We start from the raw sequence: 14,564 nt of genomic DNA, 5'->3' as shown, positions 1-14,564 counted from the left end.
TAAAGTGTCCTGCTACTGAGAACATATGAACAAATACACACGCAAGCACGCGCAGTCTCACACACGCACACACACACACACACACACCCACACACACACACACACGCCCTCAAAGCCAACCAACACTAATCATATCTTTTTGTGTGCGCGCAATTAATTCCCCCTTACAATATCTTTCAGGATATTATGGAACATAAAGCACATACCAAGGGATTATTGTGTGCATGTGTGTATGTGTGTGTGTGTAATTAAAAACACACGTGTGTGTGTGTGTGTTTTTGAGTGTACACAGGGTCCTGGTCTCCTGTTGTGTGGTCTTCTCATCATGGATCAGATTATCTCCTCTTCTTCACTGGCAGTTTCTCACAAAGCAACCAATACCTCAAAGGCCTTCTCCATTAGGGCTGCTGATATTATACTATTATTACGTGTTACTTTGAATAATTCAGTAACCAAAAACATACTCTTTGTGGACCTTGCCGTGTTGACTGTGAGGCGAAATTGTTTTGAGGTTTTTTGATGTAATATGAAATCATGGCACTGTCTTTCACATTGAACATCTTCTATTAATACAACCACCTCTGTTCTGCTGTCATTTCTGCTCATAGCTGATCAGACAAACCTAGTTTGTGGCTGTACTGGATTTAAATCTATTGTTGTTTGCTCAGAAATAAAACATTTCTTTAGCCACCAGAGAATGAAATTGAGAAGAAGGAGAGGAGGAAAGTGTGTTCGTAGGAAGAGAGAGAAGAGGAACACCAAGAGTATAGGACTGAGAGTAGGGACGTTAAATGTTGGAATTATGACAGGAAAAGGTAGAGAGTTGGTTGACATGATGCAGAGAAGGAAGGTAGACATACTGTGTGTCCAGGAGACCAGGTGGAAAGGTAGCAAGGCTAGAAGTTTAGGAGCAGGGTTCAAGTTGTTCTATCATGGTGTAGATAGGAAGAGAAATGGAGTAGGAGTTATCTTGAAGGAGGAGTTTGTTAGGAATGTCCTGGAGGTAAAAAGAGTGTCAGATAGAGTGATGAGTCTGAAGCTAGAAATAGAAGGTGTGATGTTCAATGTTGTTAGTGGGTATGCTCTACAAGTAGGATGTGAGCTGGAGCAGAAGGAGAAATTCTGACTGGACTTTGATGAAGTGATGCAGAGCATGCCTAGAAGTGAGAGAGTTGTCATTGGTGCAGACTTCAATGGACATGTTGGTGCAGGAAACAGAGGTGATGAGGAGGTGATGGGCAGGTTTGGTATCCAGGAGAGGAACATAGAAGGAAAGATGGTAGTTGACTTTGCAAAAAGGATGGAAATGGCTGTAGTGAATACTTTCTTCCAGAAGAGGCAGGAACATAGGGTGACCTATAAGAGTGGAGGTAGAAGCACATAGGTAGACTACATTTTGTGTAGATGGTGTAACCTGAAAGAGATCAGTGACTGCAAAGTAGTGGTAGGCGAGAGTGTAGCCAAACAGCATAGGATGGTGGTGTGTAGGATGACTCTGGTGGTGAGGAAGATCAAGAGGGCAAAGCCAGAGCAGAAGACGAAATGCTGGAAGCTAAAAAAGGAAGAGTGTTGCATGACTTTTAGGAAGGAATTAAGACAGGCTCTGGGAGGCCAGGAGGTGCTTCCAGATGACTGGAAAACTACAGATAATGTGATCAGGGAGACAGGTAGGAGAGTACTTGGTGTGTCATCTAAGGAAAGTAGATAAGAAGACTTGGTGGTGGAATGAGGAAGTACAGGAGTGTATACAGAGAAAGAGGTTAGCTAAGAAGAAGTGGGACACTGAGAGGACTGAGGAGAGTAGACAGGAGTACAGGGAGATGCAGCGTAAAGTGAAGGTAGAGGTAACAAAGGCCAAACAAGAAGCTTATGATGACTTGTATGCTAGGTTGGACAGGAAGGAGGGAGAGATTGATCTATACCGGTTGGCAAGAGAGAGACAGAGATGGGAAGGACGTGCAGCAGGTTAAGGTGATTAAGGATAGGGACGGAAGCCTATTGACAGGTGCCAGTAGTGTGATGTGAAGATAGAAAGAGTACTTTGAAGAGTTGATGAACGTGGAAAATGAGAGAGAACAAAGACTAGAAGAGGTGACTGTTGTGGACCAGGATGTAGCAAAGATTAGTCAGGATGAAGTGAGGAGGGCACTGAAGAGATTGAAGAGTGGAAAGGCAGTTGGTCCTGATGATATACCTGTGGAGGTTTGGTGTCTAGGAGAGGTGGCAGTAGAGTTTCTGACTGGGTTGTTCAACAGGATCTTAGATAGTGAGAAGATGCCTGAGGAATGGAGAAGTGTGCTGGTGCCCATTTTTAAGAACAAGGGAGATGTGCAGAGCTGTGGCAACTACAGAGGAATAAAGCTGATGAGCCATACAATGAAGTTATGGGAGAGAGTAGTGGAAGCTAGACTAAGGGCAGAAGTGAGCATTTGTGAGCAGCAGTATGGTTTCATGCCAAAAAAGAGTACAACAGATGCAGTATTTGCTTTGAGGATGTTGATAGAGAAGTACAGAGAAGGCCAGAGGGACCTACATTGTATTTTTGTAGATCTGGAGAAAGCTTATGACAGGGTGCCCAGAGAGGAACTGTGGTATTGTATGAGGAAGTCTGGAGTGGAAGAGAAGTATGTTAGAACGGTGCAGGACATGTATGAGGACTGTAAGACAGTGGTGAGGTGTGCTGTAGGTGTGACAGAGGAGTTCAAGGTGGAGGTGGGACTGCATCAGGGATCAGCTCTGAGCCCCTTCTTGTTCGCTATGGTGATGGACAGGCTGACAGACGAGGTTAGACAATCTCCATGGACTATGATGTTTGCAGATGACATTGTGATCTGTAGTGAGAGCAGTGAACAGGTGGAGGAGAAGCTAGAGATGTGAAGGTTTGTCCTGGAAAGGAGAGGAATGAAGGTTAGCCGCAGTAAGACAGAGTACATGTGTGTGAATGAGAGGGACCCAAGTGGAAGAGTGAGGTTAAAGGGAGAAGAGATCAAGAAGGTGGAGGATTTTAAGTACTTAGGGTCAACAGTCCAGAGCAATGGAGAGTGTGGAAAAGAAATGAAGAAGCGTGTACAGGCAGGATGGTACGGGTGGAGAAAAGTGTCAGGTGTGACGTGTGATAGAAGAGTTTCAGCTAAAATGAAAGGAAAGGTGTACAACACTGTGGTGAGACCAGTGATGTTGTTTGGTCTAGAGACAGTGTCACTGAAGAAAAGACAGGAGACAGAGCTAGAGGTAGCAGAGATGAAGATGCTGAGGTTCTCTGTGGGAGTGACCAGGATATATAGGATCAGGAATGAGTACATCAGAGGGACAGCACATGTTAGAGGTTTTGGAGACAAAGTCAGAGAGGCCAGACTGAGATGGTTTGGACATGTCCAGAGGAGAGATAGTGAATATATTGGTAGAAGGATGCTGAGTTTTGAACTGCCAGGCAGGAGGCCTAGAGGAAGACCAAAGAGTGGGTTTATGGATGTAATGAGGGAAGACATGAAGGTAGTTGGTGTGAGAGAAGAGGATGCAGAAGACAGGGTTAGATGGAGGCAATTGATTCACTGTGGCGACCCCTGAAGGGAAAAGCCGAAAGGAAAGGAAGAAGAATGCAATTGAGAGAAATTATCTTTGATAAACTTTTCAAAAAGTACCAGTATCTGAACACGAAGGAGAATATTTCCCATCATGCAGTCTGATGGAAAGCAGAAGAAGGCATTTGTGTTGCTCTGCTTGTGAGGGGGTCATTGAGGAGGGAGGAGCAATAAATGACTTATAATTTCAGATTTGGTATAGTCACATGATGATGAAGTGAATTATGGTGAGGAACTGAAAGGATTACTGGCTACTGCTAATCTGTGGTCCAACATCTGAGGTAGAGAGAAAGAGAGATAGGAGAGAGAGAGAGAGAGAGAGAGAGAGAGATAGGAGAGAGAGAGAGAGAGAGAGAGAGAGAGAGAGAGAGAGAGAGAGAGAGAGAGAGAGAGACTGTGTTGCTGGGTGGCTGCCTGACAGCTGTGGGCCGTGCAAGCAGCTGATTTACTTTAGATTAGTCTGGACATGCGCCAACTAGGATTCAATCAGGCCATGATGAATGTGCTTTGGTGTGCTGTAGGCTAACTGGACTGACTGCTGGACACCCGCCCCATTGACCATCGGGACGTAACACTTTGGGGTTTCCAGACATCCCAGAGGTGCTTTGTTTAAACTCGGGCCAAGCTTTATGCTAAGGAATACAAGAGACAACTTTGTGTCCTCTTTGCTTTGAATTTATTCACTGAAAAATAAACCGCTGGGATTATAAATGTGGAGGATGCTAAATCCTGTTTTTATGCTGTCTTAGTGAGCTGCTATTCACTAACGATGGCGACATGTGAGTATTTGATGATGGTCTGAAGGTTTCATTTTGTGCGTGAAGGATCATATTTTCTAATGGCGACTCTACATTTGTGCTGTGGTCAACAATGCTTTACTCATATGATGGATATGTTGTAACGTCAAAACAGCATAGCCTGAATACCGTCGCATTAACGTATTGGCTAATTGTATTGGCCTTAGCAAGGGAAGTAGGACACAGAAATGAAATCCCAGATATTGTAGTTTTAAAAGGCATCATGTTAGTGGAAGATGTCACTGAAATGTGCATTTGACAATTAATTTTAATGCATGTGAGAAATTTTTAAAGGCTTCTATAATATATTGGGACACTAAGAGAGGCAGAGCTGGAATGGAGATGGGTATTTCATACGCTCGCTAATATTTATGCTTTCAACTCCCTGTAGGTAATGTGGGTATGCAACCTGTGCCGTAAACAGCAGGAGATTCTTACCAAATCAGGAGAATGGTTTTCGGGATCAGGGGTGCGGCCTGGGAGCCTGGGCACCTCCCCAAACAATCCACCCGCAGGAGGTGAGGCCCAACAGGACAGGAAGCTACTCCGCTCTAGGTCCCAAGCCCCGGCCAGCACCAACAACAAATCAGGGCTGTCAGACGGGATCCAGATTCCCATCGGCGTCACTTCTGCCAAGGGTCCGGACACCATGCCCAGTACTCGCTCCCAAAGCGAACCTCCGAGAGAAAAGTAAGGCCTCAAGATCAGCACGTGTATAGTATATGTCTGTACATAAAAAATTCTCATCTTCTGTATCTAAATGGATCTGTGTTTCTTTGTGTCAGAAGAATGTGTGGTACGTTTGTATATTGACTCTTCTTCTTATGCAGGAAAAGGCCAGTTTCACTCCATGAGCAAAATGGTAAAGGAGGTATGGGACGGGGTAGTAGCAGAAGACCTGCTGGCAAACTGTCTACTCAATCGTCCCTAGACGAACGAGTGGTACCTGGGGAAAGAGGAGAGAGAAGGTTAGGAGATGGACGAAGGTTGGAAAAGATCCATTCGCAGGATTATGAGGATGGTCAGGAGGTCCTGGGTCATTCAGATAAGAGTCGAAGACGGCCAGATGAGGAGGAGCAAAGGGAACGCCAGCGCAATGAGGAGGACTTCCAGAACCGTTACCGCAGTGACCCCAACTTGGCACGATACCCGGTGAAGCCACAGAAGGAGGAGCAGGAGATGCGTATGCATGCTAAGGTTTCTAAGGTGCGTCACGAGCGACGACACAGTGATCTGGCCATCAACGAGGTTGGACTCGGGACGAAGGAGGGAGGAGGCAGTACAGGGGAGGTGCCTGACAACTGTCCGACCAGGAGGGTTGGAAGTGAGGACACAAACCGTAAGAACCTCTTGGAGAATCACAAAGCTTACTTTGTTGACCGGACTACGGGGGTTAGAGGGGGACCTCCATCTGTTGGAGGTGGATCTCCATCTGTTGGAGGTGGAGTAAGATCAGGACCCCAACATGAGGGACCAGTGCCTCCAGATTGGGGCCCAAACAAAGGCCGTCCAGAGCCTAGTACGACACGAACACTAAGGGACAAGGGCACGGATAACCTGTTGAGGAAGGACTCTCAAAGCTCGGAGCAGTCGGAGTCTTTGCGGCCGCCCCCTCCGCGATCGTACAAGAGCAAACGTGGAGTCAACAAGAGGCAGATGTCCATCAGCAGCTCAGAGGAGGAGGGCGGCTCCACGCCCGAGTACACCAGCTGTGAGGACGTGGATATGGAAAGCGTCAGTGAGAAAGGTCAGTCAGACAGATGTGCTCACGCTATCCTGCATACACTGACTCACTGAGATAAACATGTCTGGATTCACATACCTTGTTTGCTGTCTTAAATATCTGTAATGCTGAAGCCAGCTGTTAGCTGTGACGTCATTATCATGAGCACCTTCAGACACTGCCCAGATCGTCTACTGTGCTCTGTCAGGTGTTACATCCAATTAAACAATTGGATATATGCTCTCTTATATTGTGTCAAACATGAGCGATATTAATCATTCAGATGAGAGAAACACTGTATACACGATAGGGTGATGCACTCAGTGACAAACTGCGTGTGGGTGATCTACACCTCCGCACTGTCGCTAAACCCAGCAGTTCTTAGGACCGCTCTCATTTATTCGGAGAGTCCCTGTGATTTAGGGCAGCAGATTTGTGGATTTAGGCCAGTGGCTGCATGCTACGTAATGCTTTGCAAACAGCCAGCTATACCAGCAATGGGCACCCAACTACAACCAAGCATTGCTCTGGTTGCTTTCAGCATGGCTGCATCTGTTTTCTTGGTACCTAGGCAGTGTATTTTGTAGCTCACTGCTGTTAGAGGAGCAATGCTGGGCTGTAATATAAGCCATTGGAGAGTGTCTAAGTTCAAGAGGCACTAGGTAGAGCTGCACTCTATCAGCTTATCCTTCTCACCGGTCACAGGCGGGGCCTGGTCCAGATGTTTTAATCCAGATTAGCATAACTCAGGCTGGTAATGGGTGAATGGTGTGGATTGAGATTATTAGCTGTTTTAAACACATTTTTGCTGGGTGGTCCATAAAACAAGATGCTCTCCTCTGTCTACACAAAGCAGGTTATATACAATTTAAAATATGTGTCATAGATGCATTTGGTTCAGTGACAATATCAGATTTAATTAGCAGAGAACTTCATAAGGAATAGCAAATTGTTGTGATCTAAGATAATGAACAGTACCTCTGTGTTAGCTTTGCGACAAACTGACAACACGTCCAGGTTTTGCATTTTTCATTCAGCTCAATGTCAGCTGACAATGAATTTACCGGTAGCTGATGAAATGTGTACATATATAGTACAGTAATCCCTCGTGCATTCGCGCATCAACATGCGGGACTTCACCTCATCACTGATTTTTATTAGGTAGTCACATGTTACAGTACGCACATTCTATTGGCTGACGGTATCCAGAGGTACACTACATTCCGTGAGTCTCGGCACGTAGCGCACTTCCCTGAGACACAAAAGTGCTTTAGACAGTCTATAAGAGTGTGGAAAATGATATTAAAGATAGAAAGTGGTTTAATATCAGTATGGGGAGGGTTCATAAACGTTTAAATAACTATAAATAATAAAAAAAATAGTTTGTCACTCTATCCCGGAATTCGTTATTCGCGTATTGTTCCTGGAACGCATTAACTGCGAGTAACGAGGGCGCACTGTACAGATATGATTGTCATTTGCATTTGTCATGCTTTGTTAAGCCTTCTGATCAATGTTCATTTTTACTGTGCAGTTTTATTTGATAACCAGGATCATTGAATTAAAATACATTTCATGGAACTGAACTTTAAAATATGGATGAACTTTTTATTTTGGACAAAACTATTTTCCTAATCAGTAAATATTGGCTGTGGAGGAACTTCTCACTGGATTGGGCTTTCTGTCCTGGTGCCCACTTCCCTAAGCACTGGGATTTTTGTTGCCCACCCATTATTCCTTCAACTCCACCCTAATATCGATAAATATAACTGACCATGTTAACTTGTGGAAATATTAAGAATTAGATTTAGCAACATTTAAAATTGGCTAATTTGTTATCACATACCCATCCAACCAAATAGTGATTCACCTCTTTAAAGGCTATGGCCTGAGCTATGGCCTCCTTGTTGCCCGTTAAATCGCTCACGCCTCGACTCTAAGCTAAATGAAACATTGACCAAATTTAAAAGTCTATAAAGTGTGTTTAAAAGGAGCTGGTAAACAGAAACAGTTTTTAACTCAAAAGTCTGAACTAGTCAAATTAATTTCAGTGAATATGCAGCAGCTTTCACTAAATGTGTTAATTTTTCATACCTCAAATAGAGTATATGACCCACAGATACAACTAGGAGCTGATTAGAAAATGTTGATTCTCCAGTGTATGAGGGAAAATGACTCATCTCTAATTCAAGTCATTGTGGAGCCCTGAAGCTTAAACACATTGTGATATGTGGAATCATATAAGCTCCTTTGAATCTCATAGTTTGCTCTTTTTTTAATCCTCCTTCTGTTGTTGCTCTTAGTGGTGGACACAATTCAACACATCTCTCTGAGAATCGGTTTCTCTGATTAACTGTCCAAACCAGTTCTGAATAGTTTCCCAAAATAGATTTGACTTTTGATAAATTACTAACAAACTATATGTGCAATTACATCAAGATGAATTTATTCATTATTGAAGCTGCCTGATGCCACCTCATGTGTACCACTAGTTCTTCCAGGAACCACAGCCCATGTTCTTTTGTGTTGCAACACCAATGTTACCCTACGGCAGTAAGATGTGCAAATCAAAGTAGTTACATCCATCACAAAGCAGTTATGATATATGAGAGGAATATGTTATGTAATTGTCAAGGAGGAGAAGCTGATTATATGTTCCAAGAATCCTCTTAGCAGGATTATTATAAACACAGTTTGCATTGTGTTTTCCCTTTCTGCCCTGTAATCCACTGGATGCACAAACATATCACCAACGCAGGCTTTAATGACAGAGCAGCTACGACTCTGTATTAGACACAAATGGAAGTAGATAGATAGATAGATAGATAGATAGATAGATAGATAGATACTTTATTAATCCCGGAGGAAATTGCATATATCCACTGCTCAGGCATTACTTAACAAATAATACTGGATAAACACCAGGAGAAAAGGAAACACTGACATCACAGGACATACCACAAGACATACATTACACTAACAGACAGGCACATGCAGCACTAACAGGACTTATATACTAAACTATAACTAAAAATATAAACAGTATAAAATTTAAAAATATTACAGTATTAAAATATAAACAGTATAAAATAAAATCTAAACAGTATAAAATTGAATTAAAATATAAAAACAGTATAAAAAATAAATAAATTTTATATATATATATATATATACAACAGTATAAAATTAAATTTAAATTAAATTAAATCCATTTTCAACCCCGTGCTGACCTCGCCACCTCCCCCCCGCTCCTCCTGAGAGAGTCATTGTACCCCCTGATGGCACGGGGCACGAAGGAGGACCTCAGCCTCTCTGTGGAGGCGCTGTGTGACAGCAGTCTGCCGCTGAAGGTGCTTCTCTGCTGGGAGAAGGTGGTGTGTAGGGGGTGCCTGGTGTTGTTCATGATGGCCTTAATTTTAGACATGGTCCTGCTCTCCAGAAGCATATCCACAGAGTCCAGGCTCAGCCCGACCACTGAGCCCGCTCTGCGGATGAGTCTGTTCAGACGGTCCATATCTCTTTTCCTGGCCCCCCCACCCCAACACACAATGGCGTATGACAGCACACTGGAGACTACGGACTGATAGAACATGAAAAGGAGCTTAGGACAGATGTTGAAGGAGGCCAGCCTCCTTAAGAAGTACATCCTGCTCTGCCCCTTCTTGTACACACAGTTGGAGTTGAGTGACCAGTCCAGTCTGCTGTCTAGCTGCAGTCCCAGGTACTTATAGTACCTGGGACTAGTAGGAAGTTATTGGAAATAATTTGGTTGATTCTTTGGAGAGTCGGAGAGGAAAGAAGAACACAAAGGAGATAAATGTGCTGAACTTAAGCCGCTATTACTCTTTAGTCTTTTATCTGTATTCACTCCTATTTATTTTAGCGAGCTCTTCTTTAGGTAGGATGGAGACCCTTGATGAATTGAGACAAGCATAGGGCATGAGGTGGCGGGCCCTCTTGGCCCACAGTCCACTCCAGTACCGCTGACAGCTCTTACTGAGGTTGATTGGACATGGGGCATCCACACAGTAGGACTCCATTGGTGAGGGAACATTCACTTACAAAGTTACGATTAGGCATTAGCTTCCTCCAGAAGAGCACTGTAAGAGAGGTGATGAAGCTCGGCTGCCACCACCGCTGTCAATGGGATCCATACAAAAAAATATGTCAAGTTTATGTCAAATTTAAATTATATTGTTTTATGTTAAATAATTCCAATTTTTATATCATAACATTAAATGTTTTAAATTAAAATAAATGCTTTAGGGGGTTACGTAATTTAATAATTTTGTAATTTAAAATTTAATAAGTAAATAAATTACCATGTGCAGAATCTGATGTGATATGCAGAAATTAATTTGCTGAGGTCAAAGTATTAGACGGAACAAATTTTGTTTGCAGGAAAGGGGTCATTTTAGTGGGACGGACTCAATTGTTTTTTGTTGGTTAACCCGCCAAGGCGAGTTGAAAAGATTTCTCGTTCATTAAGCTTTGTTAGATTCTTAAATATATTTTTTCTTTATTAACTATCAAATTGATTATGATGCCAGTGTGATTTTATTACGACTGCTCTGAGGTGCAGTGAATGATTTTCATAATTTTTAATCCCTACATGGTTAACACACTACTGACCAAACTTGAACGTAATCAGGGTAAATATTTTGGAGGAGTTTGCTAAAATGCAAAATGTGTCAATTTTTAAAAAAAGGTTATGATTGCTGGAAATAAAAGTTTATAATTAGAAAAGTAGGTTAAAAAGGAGTGTGGTTGGAAGCATAAAGAAGAGGAAACAGTTATTAAACCTTTTCCCATAATATTTGTCCAATCAAACATCCTGTAGACAATTGATTCTGTTGAATGAAGAGCTTCTTGACCATTAATACACAATATAAATTACCTCTTTGGATGTCTTTGTGAAGAGGTGGTTAATCCATACATGGTTCCTACCAATCTACTTAAGGCATTCCCAATTATGCCTGTGAAAGAGAGTCATGTCTCAGTTGGTCACAGTAAGATGGGAACCTAAATAAATATTGCATATTATTTGAAATTTATCTTTTTTCCAAGTCGTTCATAGATGTTAATGAAACCATAGAGTTTGATATACTGTGTAAATATCTTCTTCCTCCTGCAGGTGATTGGGACTGTCATTCTCTAGATCCTACAATATGGCACGTAAGTTTCAACAAAGCATGAAAGAGTCATAGCATGCCGCCTTCATTCTTTCATATCTTCAGTCATATTGCCTGTTAATTCCTTTTTAAACTTTTTGTGCAGCATCCAGTCACATGGCAGCCATCTAAAGAGGGCGATCACCTCATCGGACGCATCACTTTGAGCAAGAGGTCAGCCATCCCCCGTGAAGCTGGCTCCCTGCTCGGCCTTAAGGTAAACAGTTAATGGCTCTCATTTGGACCTGGAACACGCCCAAATGGTCGATGTTTGTTTTAGCATAAGCTGAGTGATGGATTCAAACTTTGGGCTGAACCAAATCAAAAGAAGAATTGGAAAAGCAACTGAACTCATGGAGATATACTTCCAAAGAGACCACCGGGACCATGTGGGAGATTACAACCTGCTCCCCAACCAGATAGATTCATGGAGATCCAGGAAACATTATGGATGGAGGTGTGACTAGAAGTTAAAAAGGCCCGATCAGCTGCAGCCTCTGTCCCTAATGGAATCTCCTATAAGATGTATAAAGCTAGGTAACTGACCCAAAGTGAGGTACAGAGATGGTTTGGGGCACCAACAGGCTTCAAAATGTCACTAATGTTCAAAACTACAACATCTGTCATTGAGGAGCACTCAAAGGATGAAAAGGCAGTTCATGTTCCCCTATACCAGTAGGAGAACAAATCCCCACCAAATGGGTGCACGGTGGTGCAACCTGTGTGGAAAGAGAGGTACCCTGACACATAGTCTAACATTCTGCCTGTAAGCCCTCACTCCAGGGAGGAATTCTAGTCCAAAATGATAATCATGATTGAATTATTAACTTATTTAAATGCTGAACGCCGGATACTGTGAACATGAAGAATGTTGTGATCGTTTGCGTATTCCTTCTGTGTGAGCAGGTGGTGGGAGGAAAGATGACTCAGATGGGGAGACTCGGTGCCTTTATCACCAAAGTGAAGAAAGGCAGTCTGGCAGATGCTGTGGGTCACCTACGAGCAGGTGCTGATCCATTGGACATATAATATATATAGACGCTGTGTTCCTGTCTGGATGTTATATGTTATGATCAAATATATATTTATTTTTTTAACTTGAAAGTCAAATTATTTATATATGAGCCATACTTTTACATCCAAAAGTTAGACAAATTTGTTCCTTCATGGGAAGATAGACCTGAATGTCTCATCAAGTGGAGCAACTGATCATTCTCTAACTTTTATAAATCAGTCAAAAAGTAGTATTCTATTGAAAGTACAGGGGACAAAGCATTTCTTCTTCATTTCTTCCAGGTGATGAAGTTCTACAGTGGAATGGAAAGTCATTGCCAGGAGCAACGAAGAAAGAAGTGTACAACATCATCCTTGAATCCAAGGCTGAACCTCAAGTAGAAATAGTCGTTTCGAGACCTATAGGGTACGACTGACACTGTTTATTGTATGTTCAGATTTTCACTGACGTAATGCCACCTTTCCTGATAGACTATTTTCCTTTATCTAAAAGCTCTATCAGCTTTGGCATTTGAAATAAGTCTGTCGCTGGTTCAAATTTAGAAGACCAACTTACACCAAAGTCTTGATGTACCCTCTCACCTTTTACAGAGACATCCCAAGAATCCCAGAGTCATCCCACCCCCCTCTGGAATCCAGTAAGTGTTCATGTGAGAGGCCTTACTGCTTCATCTGCTACAGCCATGTTGTTTTTATCTTTTTATGGATGTCCAGAGAGAAAAATAGATGTTGTCCATTTCACCAGCTGGTTCTAGTTCCTTTGAGTCTCAGAAGATGGATCGTCCCTCTATCTCAGTGATGTCCCCTACTAGCCCTGGGGCCCTCAGAGACCTTCCTCTGGTGCTGCCGGGACGGCTCTCTGTGAGTGTCTGACAGGAGACGGTGCTGGTTTGTATTTGGACGCATGGATGCAAACTCTGTCTCTTCTGCAGGTGAAGCTGTGGTACGACAAAGTGGGCCATCAGTTAATCGTCAACGTCCTTCAAGCCATAGACCTGCCAGCCCGACCGGACGAACGCCCACGGAACCCCTACGTGAAGATGTACTTCTTACCTGACAGGAGGTACGATGGTCGATGTCATGCTTCTCTTCTGTAGGTGCAGCTGACAAATAGAGTCCAACAAATGCTGTGTTTGGACATCACCTCGTCTCGTCACGTCAGTCCAACTCTGTGCGTCCGCTCCGTTGTCCTAGTGATAAGAGTAAACGACGGACTAAAACGGTGAAGAAGAGCGCCGAGCCCAAGTGGAACCAGACTTTCATATATTCCCACGTTCACCGTCGGGATTTCAGAGAACGCATGCTGGAGATCACGGTGTGGGACCAGCCGCGAGTCCAGGAGGAGGAGAGTGAATTCCTGGGAGAGGTTTGAGACACATATCGAAATATATGTTTACACTCTAGAGGACATGTGTCAAACTCAAGGCCCCGGGGGCCAAATGTGGCCCGCCACATCATTTTATGAGGCCCACAAGAGCATAGTAATTTAGCCCATTTTAACTCTGACAAAAAACATTTTGAACAAAGTTAATGTACTAACTTGTGTTTGATGTTAGTTTACTTTCTTCACTTGGATAGTTTGGTCCTTGATTTATGAAGTTATGTGGGTTTCATGACCAGACAAATATAACAAAGCAACATTCAAACATTTTTTCTGTGCAACTGTAATGTTTGTAACTTGAATAAGTAATAAGCCGTGATGCTGATGTGGCCCTCGATGAAAATGAGTTTGATCCCCCTGCTCTAGAGTATTTGCTCCTGAATCCCCTACCTTTAATTAATTGTACAGATCTTCTGTGCTACCAGGTAGATGGCAGTCCTCCTCCTATCTGTGTGGCGCTGTAGAAATAAGCTTGACTTTTCATCCCTTTTCCATCCCTTCTCCTCCGTCTTAGATCCTGATAGAGTTGGAGACGGCTCTGCTGGATGACATTCCTCACTGGTATAAACTACAGACGCATGACGTCTCTTCCATACCTCTGCCCCAGCCGTCCCCGTACCTCCCACGCCGACACGTCCACGGAGACAGTCCCAGCAAGAAGCTACAGAGTATGTCTGGTTACAGGCAGTGTGTGTGTGTGTGTGTGTGTGTTTGTGTGTGTGTGTGTGTGTGTGTGTGTGTGTGTGTGTGTGTGTGTGTGTGTGTGTGTGTGTGTGTGTGTAGCTAAGCGCTACATTACTGAGCTTTCTCTTTTGTGTCTCTCAGTGTGGGAGACAGAGCAGAATCTCTCAACCTTTCCCTGTCCTGTGTGTGTGTGTGTTGTGTATGTGTGTAGGG

General features: G+C 43.2%; 1 protein-coding gene across 10 annotated transcripts in view; it reads left to right on the top strand.

Moving 5' to 3' along the window:
* The window catches only part of LOC137599806 (regulating synaptic membrane exocytosis protein 1-like), a 51,358-nt gene that overhangs the window by 19,759 nt on the left and 17,035 nt on the right, over positions 1 to 14,564 (top strand). For 9 of the 10 annotated variants that reach the window (XM_068320962.1, XM_068320958.1, XM_068320959.1 and 6 more), the window contains 11 exons: positions 4,770 to 5,068; positions 5,209 to 6,125; positions 11,236 to 11,276; positions 11,379 to 11,489; positions 12,179 to 12,278; positions 12,569 to 12,692; positions 12,878 to 12,924; positions 13,032 to 13,147; positions 13,219 to 13,349; positions 13,481 to 13,652; positions 14,182 to 14,335. In XM_068320962.1, coding sequence (XP_068177063.1) covers positions 4,770 to 5,068; positions 5,209 to 6,125; positions 11,236 to 11,276; positions 11,379 to 11,489; positions 12,179 to 12,278; positions 12,569 to 12,692; positions 12,878 to 12,924; positions 13,032 to 13,147; positions 13,219 to 13,349; positions 13,481 to 13,652; positions 14,182 to 14,335 — 2,212 coding nt within the window. Of the gene's footprint in view, positions 1 to 4,222; positions 4,361 to 4,769; positions 5,069 to 5,208; positions 6,126 to 11,235; positions 11,277 to 11,378; positions 11,490 to 12,178; positions 12,279 to 12,568; positions 12,693 to 12,877; positions 12,925 to 13,031; positions 13,148 to 13,218; positions 13,350 to 13,480; positions 13,653 to 14,181; positions 14,336 to 14,564 lie in introns of those variants that run through there. The other variant, XM_068320964.1, reaches the window with a different exon arrangement.

Source organism: Antennarius striatus, chromosome 8 (assembly GCF_040054535.1).
Source record: "Antennarius striatus isolate MH-2024 chromosome 8, ASM4005453v1, whole genome shotgun sequence".
NCBI classification, from domain to species: Eukaryota; Metazoa; Chordata; class Actinopteri; order Lophiiformes; family Antennariidae; genus Antennarius; species Antennarius striatus.
The sequence above is the reverse complement of the archived record's forward strand: the minus strand, read 5'-3'. Positions and strand labels throughout refer to the sequence as shown.